Raw genomic sequence first — 12,714 nt, forward strand, 5'->3', positions numbered from 1 at the left:
ACTACTGTCCCCTGTATACGTGTGTGTGTGTGTGTGTGTGTGTGTGTGTGTGTGTGTGTGAGAGAGAGAGTGTACACGTGTAGAAGTGTGTGTGTGTGTGTGTTCATTCTGCCCTCTCGTACAGCTGGAGCCACCTCCCTCCCTGGTAGCCATGTCCCCTCTGTTACAGTAAAAAAAAAATGACGTGATGTTTTGGAACAGCTCAACATCCCCCAATAAAACGCAGTGCCGTTACGTGCGACGGCAGAGCGGTTTCTGTGGACGCGGGGACATGCTGGAGGAGACGAGCCTCACCGTGTCTGTCCTTCACATTAAAGTATTTATCACGAGCGCAGAGCAGAGCGGAGAGCACACAGTGCTGCTGGGGCAGCCCTCAGCCTAATTTTAGGGTTGGTAGTAGTAAGATTCCAAGCCCTTATGTCATTTGTTTTTCGCCTGTTGCTATTTTTTTTTTACACATCCCTCTCTCTCTCTCGACTCCAACCCGACCATTCAGCTCCTGAGAGAACATTGAATCATCTTTCTTCTTCCAATTATCATCCTATATGGAAAAGAGGAGTTGATGCTAACCCGGTGTCACAGCAACCAGCAATTTCTGGTGATATGTGTTTTGCGCGCTGCAGTTTTACACCCTCCCGAACCAAAATATCTTGCCTTGTGGAGCTCTGATATATCGAGGCCCTGCCTGTTGTCCTCTGTTGCTGCCAACTGCAATCTTTCCAGCGTGGTTTTTTAAACTTGACATAACTCCAAGCGCGGAGTCGTTTGACATTTTGAATGTTGACATGAGAACCTTTGGGCCATCCTGGGAAGGTTACATCATGCTGAGACACAGGGGCAGCTTATTGCAAATCACATTGATGCAAAGTCTCCTTGACTTTACAAAGGATCAACTGTGGCCTTGTTTAGAGGTGGGCAGGAGGACACCGCGGGTTCAAGTCCTCATCTGCCCTGCTGGAGTGTCCTTGAGCAAATCACTGAAGCCCTACTAACCAGCTGCAGATAATGCTGCTCAGTATCTTGCCACTGTGCTGCTCAGACAGAGATCAAAGAAAGGTTCACCACTATTGTTGTTAAATTTCACATTATGTACGTTTAAACCCCCCCCCCCCCCCCCCCCCTGGCCTCTCTGCTCAGCAGGTGGCGCTCCAGTCTGCCAAATCAGTTCACATTTTGCCCTCACGGGGGCAGTGTTGCTCCGCTCTACCGAGCAGACGGAGCACATTCCTCCAGTCTGGGGCTCTGACTGAGATTGGGAAAAACAACTCGAGGCAGGCAAAGTCAGAAGAGAAGAGCGGTTTAAAAAATGATTTCACCACCAAAGTCAATGCATTATTATGATGTTTTCCATATCATAATAGAGTAGGATTCACCACTGACCCATTATGAGCTTGAGCCCGGCTTATTAACGCTCCGTTTTAAGGAGAGGATCGTAAAGTAGGTCATGTGAGTGAGCGCATTTGGAGTTAAAACAGTCTGTTACAGCAGTGTTTCCATGCGTAGTAGACTGGAATAGGGCCGCTCGCTGCTGCTGCTGCTGCTGCTGCTGCTGCTGCGCTGTGTTGGAAGTGGATTATGCAACCAGTGGATTCTAAAATTGAGCTGCACTCTGCCTGGACTCCTCTCCGCTCATACTTGTGGTCTCACCCCATCCACACAGAGAGAGAGAGAGAGAGACTTTTCTTCCATTACACATTGCGCTCCGTGAATTTGACAGAACTGTTTCAAGTGTGGCAGCAGCCTCGGGGGGGAGGGGGGGCTACAGTGTGGGGCTTGTGTGGCAAGCCGCTGGTTCAAACCCCGTGCGTGGACCGGGGGGTCTACTCTCCACACACAGCCGAGGAGCTCTTGAGCAAGACCCCCTTCTCTCTCTCTCTCTCACACACACACACACACACACACACACACTGCTACCCAATGTTCCCAGGTGTAAAAAAGTGCGCATACGAAATGTGAAGCAGGGTGTTGCTGCATGCATGCATATTCAATAGATTTTCCCTAGAATAAATAAAGTGTTGGAAGAAAAAATAAATTGTACTACATTCTTTCTCGGCGAGAGTTAACCGAAAAAGCAAACCCCAACTTCCACAAAATTGGTTGTGTGATTAAAAAGAAGAAAAAAAAAAGTTTTGGAGGGATGTGTGTGTGTGTGTGTGTGTGTGTGTGGGGGGGGGGGGGGGGGGGGGGGGGGGGGGGGGGTTGCAGGGGTAGGATTTCAAGGCGTGGTGTTAAAGAATAGGCGGCCAACCGGTGAATGGAAGTTTTTTTTTTTTTTTTTCTCTGTCGGTGGAGGAGGCGACTCCCTGCAGAAGTTTTGCCCCCACTCCGACTCGCCCCTCCCCGGCCACCGCCAGGCATTTATACCCATGCGTAAAGGCTAGAGCGCACAGTGAAGCACTCTGGCTCAGCGCTTCTTCAGGGGAGGAACTAAAAAACCACCTACAATCCAACAATACAAACCGATTCCCCCCCTTTTCTCCCTTCTTCTTCTCTGGACTTAATTTTTTTTGAACAACTTTTCCCCCCGCAACCAAAACCAGTCGTGGCACAATCTAGCGCCCGTCGCTGCTTCTTTTTTTTCTTCGTGCATTCTTGGATCCAGGTCGGTCCTCAATGAGAGAGGGAGTGCGGCAGCAAGCTTGGGGAAACGAGATGTCTGCGACCGTCTTGTCCGCTTTCTACGACATCGACATGCTTTACAAGGTAACAGAAAATACCAAAAAAGTTTGACAAGGAACGGGAAAGTTTTCCAAGTTGCATGCTGCAGAGGGAAACTCACTTAGAACGAGGCTCGGATTTGCGTGCTTGAACGTCTGTGTAACGTTGTGCAGTCGCCTCCAACCTGTTGATTTATAAACTTTTGTACTGGCGCAAAAGTTTTAACTTTTAAATCAAGTGGTGGAAACTAGTCACCGAGTTAGTTATTTGTGCTTTGAAGTGCATGGGCTAATGTGTTGTCCTCTCTTTCTTTCCCAGCAGCAAGATAAAAGCGTCAACATGAACGCCATCCACATCAACTCCCTGCTGGACAAGAAAGCGGTGGGCGCTCCGGTGACCACCTCGGTCTCCGGCGGCGGCTCCTTTTTCCGCAGAAACTCCACCAGCAACGTGGAGTCTCTGAACAACGGCAACAAGTACCCCTCCATGTCCATGCTGAGCGCCTACAGCAGCCTGAAGGAGAACACCGTGCCGGGCAGCAACAGCTGCGCCAGCACGGCGCTCATGAACAAGGAGAACAAGTTCCGCGACCGAGCCTACAGCGAGGCGAGCGCCGGGGAGCGCGGCGTGCTGCAGCAGCAGCAGCAGCAGCAGCAGCAGAAGCAGCCCGGCTCTCAGATCAACTCCACCCGCTACAAGACGGAGCTGTGCCGGCCCTTCGAGGAGAACGGCTCCTGCAAGTACGGGGAGAAGTGCCAGTTCGCCCACGGCTACCACGAGCTGCGGAGCTTGTCCCGCCACCCCAAGTACAAGACGGAACCGTGCCGCACCTTCCACACCATTGGCTTCTGCCCGTACGGTCCCCGGTGTCACTTTATCCACAACGCGGACGAGCGCCGACCCGCCCCCGCTGCCAACGCCAACATGGCCCGGGAGCTGTGCGGCGGCTACGGGGGCCAGAGGGGCTCCTCCAACAGGCCCCCAGGCGGGCTTCAGCCAGAGCCCGGCTGCTGGAGCGCAGAGGACGCCTCTCCTTACCCGCAGAGGGACAGACCAAAGCTGCACCACAGTCTGAGCTTCTCCGGCTTCTCCACACACCGCGGCGGCCTGGAGTCGCCGCTGCTCCACAGCCCCACGTCGCGGACGCCGCCGCCCCCCAGCGCCACCAGCAGCTTCTACGAGGAGGCGCTGCTGTCGCCCAACTCCATGTCGTCCTGCATCAACAGTGCCTTCTCTTTCCCCGCACAGCAGGACCTAAAAGCCTTACTGGCCCCGCTGGCCGTGCACCACCACACGGCCCACGGCGGCTACGGCAGCAACAACCACTCGGCCGGCGGTGCCTACAACTACGGGAACATCATGCATCAGCACGGCGGCGGCGTGTGTCCGCCGTCGCCGCCTTCCTACAACGCGAGCCACCTGCAGGCGCTGCGCCGCCTCAACGAGTCGCCCGTGTTCGAGCCCCCTCCCAGCCCGCCCGACTCGCTCTCCGACCGGGATAGCTACGCGAGCGGGTCCCTCAGCTCCTCCGGGAGCCTCAGCGGCTCCGAGTCCCCGAGTCTGGACGCTGGGAGGCGTTTGCCAATCTTCAGCAGGCTGTCGATTTCTGATGACTAAAAATCGTGTGTTTTTTTCCCCGATGGATTATGGACAGGTGGGTTGGATGGGGGTTAGCGGGGGTGGTGGTCTAGTGAGAGAAGTAGACTGTCCTTCAAACCAGAGGAGCAGCACCCCCCCTTCCCCTCCCCATGTCAGCAGCATCCACCCCTGCTCAAGTGTCCTTGAGCAAGACTTTGACTCCCGACCAGCTCCAGGCTGCTGACCCTGCTCTGACCTCCCTAGAGGGGGGGCGAGCGATAAGAATTCCCCCTACAGGGATCAATAAAGCATCATACAATTTAAAAAAAAGTGTCCTTGACCTGGCATTAGTTAGTTTTTTTTCTTTCTTTCTTTCTTTGTATGTAATATGATAGCTGTATAAAAATTTAGATAGTGAACAGAAGGCATTCCATCAGTGCCTTGCCCAAGGGCTCACGGCAGCCCCCTCTCCCTTTTTGTTGCTCTATCAGGCAAGCCACACTTTTCCTGGGATTAGATGTGTAACATGACTTGACAAGAAGAAGAAGAGACTAAGCGGTTTCAGATTTCCTCCCATCCTGCCAAGAATATGCCTTGACTCAAAGTAACCTTTTTTTTCCCTTCAAAGTATGTGTGTAATGTGTGTTTTTTTTCTTCTCTGAAAGCTTCAACTTCCATTCCAGATCTGTACTTCTGTCTTCTCACAGTGCCACCCAGTGGTTCGTTTGGTTAGTCTAGTGTGTTGCTTGGTTAAAAAGCACTCTTGAGTTGGGTTTGTTTGGGGAAATCACTGCTGATGGTTGAATATATTTTTTTTTAGCTGTTTTTTGAGTGATTTACATAGCGGTGCGTAACTGGCTATGGACTATTTAACTTATTTATTATCTTGTGAAAAAAGTATAGGCTACATTGGTAATTTGTGTCCATACTGTATTTATCAAGTATGATGAAGCAATAGATCTATATTCTTTTATGTTTAAATTATGATCGCCATATTAATCTGCATAAAAGTGGAGTGTATGTTCTTTTCACAGTAATATATATATTTTGTTTTTTTTTCTCCTTTTTTTTTGTAACTTCACTTGGTTATTTTTATTGTAAATGAGTAAAAAAAAAAAAAGATCTTAATTTAAGAGAACGTATGTGATATTTATTTCATTAATTTTGTTTCCTTGTTTACGTTTATTAAAAAAAGAGTTTGCGTGATTGCTGTTTGCTCCTGAGGTTGCGTGTCAGTGCTGTGGAAGGCGTTTTTTTTTTTTGGAGGATCCCTATTTAGATGTTTCTGTAGAATGTATAAACAATGTGGTTGTACAGACCGTCCAAACCGTACCTTTTTTTTTTTTGGTCTAGATCAGACTTCAGTGACAAAGAACCCAAGTCAAATAAATTAACCAAAAAGTATTTTTGTTTTCTCTGTTTGCACGAGGTCACACTGTGATTCGAGCCACGTGCTAAAGAATGTAGCAATCCCTTGTGCCCCAGTATTATTGTGTAGTGCCTATGGGGTTCACCATCTTGACATGCCTTAAGATTAACCAAATAAAGTATTTTTCCTAAATGGCATCTTTTTTTAAAAAAATTTACACAAGTTGAACTGAATGTAGTGTTGGATTCTGAAATGATTACTTTTTTTTTTAAGGTTGTTACCACTCATGAGACAGTCTGGATCAACAACCGTAACCTTTCTAAGTCCCCATTCCTCTACACTTGTGTTTTTATTATTATTATTATTATTATTTCCGTTTTGCATCTTTTTCTTTTGGAGATTGATTCTAGTCTTGAGTCTTGAGAATTTTGCTGGAGGGGGAAGTGGTTGAACACGTTTGGTTTGTACATAGTAGGTACAGGGGATGCGCACTATGTACTTTTGACTACTTTATCAGAAGTAAAAAGCTTTTTGAATGTAACACAAAACGGACAAAAAGACAACATGAGTTGTAATGTAATTATTTTTTTGCGGGAGTCAGTTCACTACAAATTGAGTGTGAGACTGTTAACTTTGTACTGTACATTTTTTGTAGTTCTCCCAATAAAATCATTTTGAAAGAGTTCCCGACTCTACGCTTTGTGATTTCCTATGAAAAATGAGCATCAACAACAACATCTCATTCAAAGTGCCATATGGGTGGTTCACTCTTATGCAACAGGTGTCACATAGGTCAAAACATCACAAACGAACCGTTGGATGTTCAGAAGCAGAGCTCTTAGCCGTCTTCTTCCTCAAATCTGTCAGTTCTGGCTTCTCATGTTGCTAACACAAACAATCCAGCGGTTACAATAGCGTTCTCCAGTGGAAAAAGCCTGGAGGCGTGTGTGTGTGTCTGTGTACCCATATCCTTGGTGTAGCCCTACATAGCTGCTGGCCACAGAAGGGCCCCAGCTGCCCTATGACACTACTTGGCACGGGGCCCTCTGTGCCTTGTGTAGCTAGCATGTACTGTACTGTACCCTGTCCTTCAGGCCTGCACTCCGAGGAGCGAGCGCTCCGAGTTCCAGAGAAGGGCCTGGCTCTGAATTCTGACCCGAGGAGGGAAGGACAACTGGAGGGTGTGTAGGCGGCGTGTTCCTCTGCAGGCCTGGAAAGCATGGCAGAGAAAGAGAGCGGGTTTTCGTGGAAACTCTCTGCTCAATAGGCTCGACTGTGCATGTATTATTATGTCATTTGACACAGTGTTCTGCTATAAGCCCATCAATGTGGAACATCCCAGATATGGGAAAATGTATCGGAAGCAACGCGAGGGGAAAGTGAAAGTATCTGGGATGAGCGGGCCTCCTCGCCCCACGGGTTCAGATTAGAATCTTTTAATAAGTCACGCATTATGATTCTCTTCCTTGACCCCTAGTGAACACTGACGCAGACCGAACGACTTGAAGCCTATGTGAAGATGCCGTGTGTTACCATGGAAACGAACGTCCCGCATCGGAATGATCTTACACGCTGTTTCGCTAATGGATCGGTCACAGTAATCCATCAGAACACGTTACTGGGAATAATATTATTTTGAAATAGTGGGTGTATCATCAGGCTGGGTGGGAACGTCACCCCAACCAACAGGATCACACATTTGACCGATTTTCAACGGTGGTTCTGCTGTCCAGTGTCACGGTTCCGTTTCAGCTGGACAAGTGGCCCATTTGACCTGATCATAGAAAAGTTGACATCTGACACTTAAATAGCGATAAAGCATTTATTTTCTGTAACATATCTTCTACATAGAATGATAGAGGAGAGCTGACTAAATATAAAGATGAAAAACACATTAGGATTAGGATGTGTGAATAAGTATTTTGATGGTATTCTACACCAGTGGTTCTCAAATGGGGGTCCGGGGACCCCCAGGGGGCCTTGAGGGGGTTCCAGGGGGTCCCCAGCCAAAAGGGGGGTCATTTATTTCCGCTATAATTCCATTCATAAGTAACACAATGACTATTTTGGTCATGGGTTTTATACACTTTCTGTAATAAAACATCTAAAAGCATCAATCTTATTATCATATCGGTGACCGTGGGACAAAATCCTATCAAATAGGGGGTCCGTGGTCTAATCTTTGTCAGTTTAGGGGTCCTTCATGTGATTTGAGAACCACTGTTCTACACGATTTGTCAAAAAGTGAGCGACTTTACCTGACTTCACCCCAGGTGTTTTGACGCTCGGTCACTCTGGCAGGTGAATTCAGGACAGCGGGGGAATTTCCTGCAGGTTTAGCGTCGTGCAGTGGGCACAATAACTGATTAGAGTTGTTATATCGGTCACCGAATGAGAGCAGGAGATTTCGAGCGGTGCTCTTCTGTCACGTTATCAAGCTATCTGGCGCGAGGGGGAGGAGGAAGCGGGGTCATTAAGAAAATAAAGGGCCTCGGAGCCATGCGGTGCTGAGAGTTCACGCCGGCCCAGATAAGGCAGGTTCTGATAAGGGCCCGGCAAATATTGACTGTGTCCTCAGGATTTCATAATGAAGTGTTTATCAGAGCGCAGCCAGAGGCCTGCACACAATGCACAAGGCCCTGCCAAGTATAGGATCCACGTACCTGTGCCTCTGTCTGTGTGTGTATGTCTGGGTGTGTGTGTGTGTGTGTGTGTGTGTGTGTGTGTGTGTGTGTGTGAGAGAGAGAGAGAGAATGGATAAGAGTGTGTGTGCCTCTATCCATCAATACGTCCACATGCAAGTCGGCGAAGCGTATACGAAAATGTTTTGTCTATAAAAGATGTTTTCGCCATGTAAGGACGTGGTAGGGGTGTGTGTGTGTGTGTGTGTGTGTGTGTGTGTGTGTGTGTGTGTGTGTCTAGGGGTCTTGCTGGTTAATGGGTCTGGAGCTCCTACAATGAAAGGAAATACTCTGAGTTGTGATTAGGACAGGAAGCAGGAAGAGCCCAGGTTCCTGCATGGCCGCCACCCACTTCCTCCTTCTCCTCTGTCCCGCTGTGTTTTCCCTGCTGCTCTGGTTTCCCCTCTCCTCGGCACCGGTGGCCGAGCGGCTCCTAGAAGTTACTATTTGTGTTCCACCGGGACGCGCGGCCCTCGATCCCGGTAGGCCTATTGTTTTGGCGTGCTCGTGGTCGGCGCGGGCCCGCCCGGTGGGGGTCACATGGTATGAGCGAATGCTTTCGTAGAGTTTGTTTTAGCCTAGGCGGGTGCCTGGTGGGTGGCGGTTTTACCGAGAAGAAAGTGCAGACCACGACCACGTGGCTGTCAATCACCTTCATGTCATGAAAACCCCAAATAGAAACCGTTTAGAGCCAAAGACCCCCCCCATCTGACTGACAGGAGGTTTCCCCCCAGGTTGGAGGTCTTGTTGATTTAGTATTGAATTGTAGAACTGTACGTGGGAAAATAGTGGTGAGAGTGAAGTTTAGCACATTCCTATCCATCATCTAAATTATGCTAATTTCTAGGGAATTAAATTATAGGGAACTGAAACACCCCAGGTTTGAGAACCACTGCCGTTGACAATCAGTGGGAAATCTTGGAAAGTCAAATCAGTGTGCTGCTCACTAGTGATTGGAAACTTACTTGACACTATTATCTGGCTGGATGAGATGAACCCCACCCTCCTGGCACGGCTGGAAGGTTAAAACAAACAACACGTAGCTGTCTCGAGCAGCATTCCACCAAAGAAGGATGTTATAATCTAGTGGTGGTTCTCAAATGGGGGTCCGGTGACCCCCAGGGGTCCTTGAGTGGGTTCCAGGGGGTCCCCAGCCAAAAGGGGGGTGGTTTATTTGAGCTATAATTCCATTCATAAGTAACACAATGACTATTTTGCTCATGGGTTTTATACCCTTTCTGTAATAAAACATCTAAAAGCATCAATCTTATTATCAAATGGGGGACCGTGGTCAAATTTTTGTCAGTTTAGGGGTCCTTCATGTGAAAACATTTGAGAACCACTGATCTAAGGGTCACTAAAGAGGTAAGGTCACTAAAGGTCACTGATCTAAGGGTCACTAAAGAGCTAAGCTGCACTTGCAGGAACTATAATAGATATATAATTGTGGTCTTTTATTTTGTAATAAAGCCCGGTAGTAGGCAGGGGACTTAACCAGGGGTCTTTGAGGGTTCCTAGAACACGAGGAATCGTTCAATTCCACTATAATTTAATAGTTTTAATTTAATAGTAATAATTTAATATTTCCTGGAAATGATCTCAATTAGAGAATGTATAAGAATGACTATTGTAACCAATCTCCCCACATACAGTGGAGACAGTTATTCAATTCAATACTCAATCAAGATGACAAAAATCCCCCCTTATGGGGATTTCTGGGACAAAATTGGATCACATGTGGGTCCATGGCTTGCTTAACAAGTGTCCCTCTATTTGAGGCCTGTAACATGAAAATGTCAGAACCGCGGCACTACACCAGTTTGGACTACATTCTGGACTTTTTGTTCATCATGAAATCACAATTGGAATTTTGGATTGATGGATTTTAACCTTGCTTTGCCTAAACCTCATGTGTAGGTTATGAGTTTAGCACCTTAAGACACAAATCTACACAATGGAAATTCTAAGTGTGGAGGTCATGTGAAGACAGTGTGGAGGTCATGTGAGGTCATGTGACGACAGTGTGGAGGTCATGTGACGACAGTGTGGAGGTCATGTGACGACAGTGTGGAGGTCATGTGACGACAGTGTGGAGGTCATGTGAGGACAGTGTGGAGGTCATGTGACGACAGTGTGGAGATCATGTGACGACAGTGTGGAGGTCATGTGACGACAGTGTGGAGGTCATGTGAGGTCATGTGACGACAGTGTGGAGATCATGTGACGACAGTGTGGAGGTCATGTGACGACAGTGTGGAGGTCATGTGACGACAGTGTGGAGGTCATGTGACGACAGTGTGGAGGTCATGTGACGACAGTGTGGAGGTCATGTGACGACAGTATGGAGGTCATGTGACGACAGTGTGGAGGTCATGTGAGGACAGTGTGGAGGTCATGTGACGACAGTGTGGAGGTCATGTGACGACAGTGTGGAGGTCATGTGAGGTCATGTGACGACAGTGTGGAGGTCATGTGAGGTCATGTGACGACAGTGTGGAGGTCATGTGACGACAGTGTGGAGGTCATGTGACGACAGTGTGGAGGTCATGTGACGACAGTGTGGAGGTCATGTGACGACAGTGTGGAGATCATGTGAGGACAGTGTGGAGGTCATGTGAGGTCATGTGACGACAGTGTGGAGATCATGTGACGACAGTGTGGAGGTCATGTGAGGTCATGTGACGACAGTGTGGAGATCATGTGACGACAGTGTGGAGGTCATGTGATGACAGTGTGGAGGTCATGTGACGACAATGTGGAGGTCATGTGACGACAGTGTGGAGGTCATGTGACGACAGTGTGGAGGTCATGTGAGGACAGTGTGGAGATCATGTGAGGTCATGTGACGACAGTGTGGAGGTCATGTGACGACAGTGTGGAGGTCATGTGACGACAGTGTGGAGGTCATGTGACGACAGTGTCATGTGACGACAGTGTGGAGGTCATGTGAAGCAGGCCCGGCGTTGGGGGCGGGCCAGACCGGGCGAGGCCCGCCCATTTTCTGTCTTTGCCCGGCCAGATAATGTGTGTGTCAAAAAAGACACTTGCACAGAAATCTTTAGAGAGATTTACATGCAACGTCAAAACCCAAAAATAAATATACTGTAACTGAATCAAATACATGCCATAGGCTATTTTATGATTGACATACATTTAGACCTATCACAAATCAGGACGTGCGAGCTTTCAAGCAAGTAGATGGGTGGGTGTTGAAACCGAAAGTTTGAGCTGGCGTTTTGAACAGGAAGTCATGACACATGGGTCAAGTGGGCGGGGCTACATAAGGTGAATAGAGGGTGTGCACGTGATCTCACAGAGGCAGAGGTCACTGCAGGGTCACGCCCACTGAGTGGCAGCAAGACTAATCAACCTAGATCAGTGGTTCCCAACCTGCCGTAGGTGGTACTTGCGCCCCCTGCTGGTGGTCCTTGGAAGGAAGGCTCTGTGAATTTTGAAAACCGTCTATACAGCTGAGCGGCGAAAACAAAAGTAACGATGTCGAGTGAATATTTCTGCAGTTTGCCGAATGCTGAGAAAAAGGAAGTGCTGTGGGGTTGCGCTCTGGTGAAAACCGTCTATAAAGGCACATTAATCAGCTCCGCCAAGGGAGCTAGCTCTCTTGGTGAAGCGGTTAGCGCCCCCGCCCAGCAAGCCGAAGGTCGGCAGTTCAAATCCACCCCTGGGCGCAGGCCCTTAACATTGCTGCAATTACCACCAAACACAACGCCGGTACATAAGCACATTTGGGTTTGGAGCCGGGCCTGATGTGAAGACAGGGGATTTTTAAGGGAAGAGTTATTGCTTCATGATGGTCCATAAACTGGAGGTTACAGTTGGTCCATCCAGCAAACAGGTGAGCTGGTGTGAAGCTCCACCCAGCAACAGGTGAGCTGATGTGAAGCTCCACCCAGCAACAGGTGAGCTGATGTGAAGCTCCACCCAGCAACAGGTGAGCTGATGTGACAGTAGATCTGGAGTCTGGTGACTGGTCAGAAGCGACATGCCTGTGTGTGTGTGTGTGTGTGTGTGTGTGTGTGTGTGAGGGGTGTGTGTGTGTGTGTGTGTGTGTGTGTGTGTGTGTGTGTGTGTGTGTGTGTGTGGTGGTGTTAGGCCGGTCACGTTTGACACGCGCTGCCTGGTCCACCATGTTCCTCTGCCTCTCGCTCCCCGTCTGCCGAGCTGTAAATATTTACAGAGCATCTTATGAGAGGCCCGAGTGTTTACCACCACTCCTCTGTGTGTGTGTGTGTGTGTGTGTGTGTGTGTGTGTGTGTGTGTGCGCGTGTGTGTGTGCGTCTCATGTGTGTGTGTGTCTCGTGTGTGTGTGTGTGTGTGTGTGTGTGTGTGTGTGTGTGTGTGTGTGCGTGTGTGTGTGCGTCTCGTGTGTGTGTGTGTGTGTGTGTGTGTGTGTGTGTGTGTGTGTGTGTC

At 48.7% G+C, this 12,714-nt stretch overlaps 2 protein-coding genes across 3 annotated transcripts in view; both read left to right on the top strand.

The window, feature by feature from the left end:
* Positions 1-2,404: 2,404 nt before the first annotated feature.
* Positions 2,405-6,288, top strand: zfp36l2 (zinc finger protein 36, C3H type-like 2). Of its 2 annotated transcripts, none has more exons than XM_083658668.1 (2): positions 2,405-2,703; positions 2,977-6,288. In XM_083658668.1, the coding sequence occupies exons 1-2, from the start codon at positions 2,614-2,616 to the stop codon at positions 4,273-4,275; spliced, it is 1,389 nt and encodes a 462-aa protein (XP_083514794.1). In that variant the 5' UTR covers positions 2,405-2,613; the 3' UTR covers positions 4,276-6,288. The 2 variants fall into 2 exon arrangements, with proteins under 2 accessions (XP_083514794.1, XP_083514795.1); XM_083658669.1 differs by having other exon boundaries at positions 2,980-6,288.
* A 383-nt stretch (positions 6,289-6,671) lies between these two features.
* LOC310796400 (sodium/potassium/calcium exchanger 3-like) overlaps positions 6,672-12,714 on the top strand; it is a gene marked incomplete at both ends in the record, with an annotated part of 32,233 nt that continues 26,190 nt past the window's right edge. Inside the window, one exon of the mRNA XM_083658588.1 lies at positions 6,672-6,786. Within this exon, the coding sequence (XP_083514714.1) occupies positions 6,672-6,786 (115 nt within the window). The remainder of the gene's footprint in view (positions 6,787-12,714) is intronic.

The sequence above is a fragment of the Poromitra crassiceps genome, assembly GCF_964638095.1.
Source record: "Poromitra crassiceps genome assembly, chromosome: 22".
In the NCBI taxonomy this organism is placed as follows: Eukaryota; Metazoa; Chordata; class Actinopteri; order Beryciformes; family Melamphaidae; genus Poromitra; species Poromitra crassiceps.

Coding starts and splice junctions, on each gene's coding strand:
- zfp36l2 (XM_083658668.1), top strand. CDS start 2,614: ATGAGAGAGGGAGTGCGGCAGCAAGCTTGGGGAAACGAGATGTCTGCG. Junction 2,704..2,976: donor ACATCGACATGCTTTACAAG/GTAACAGAAAAT, acceptor TTTCTTTCCCAG/CAGCAAGATAAAAGCGTCAA.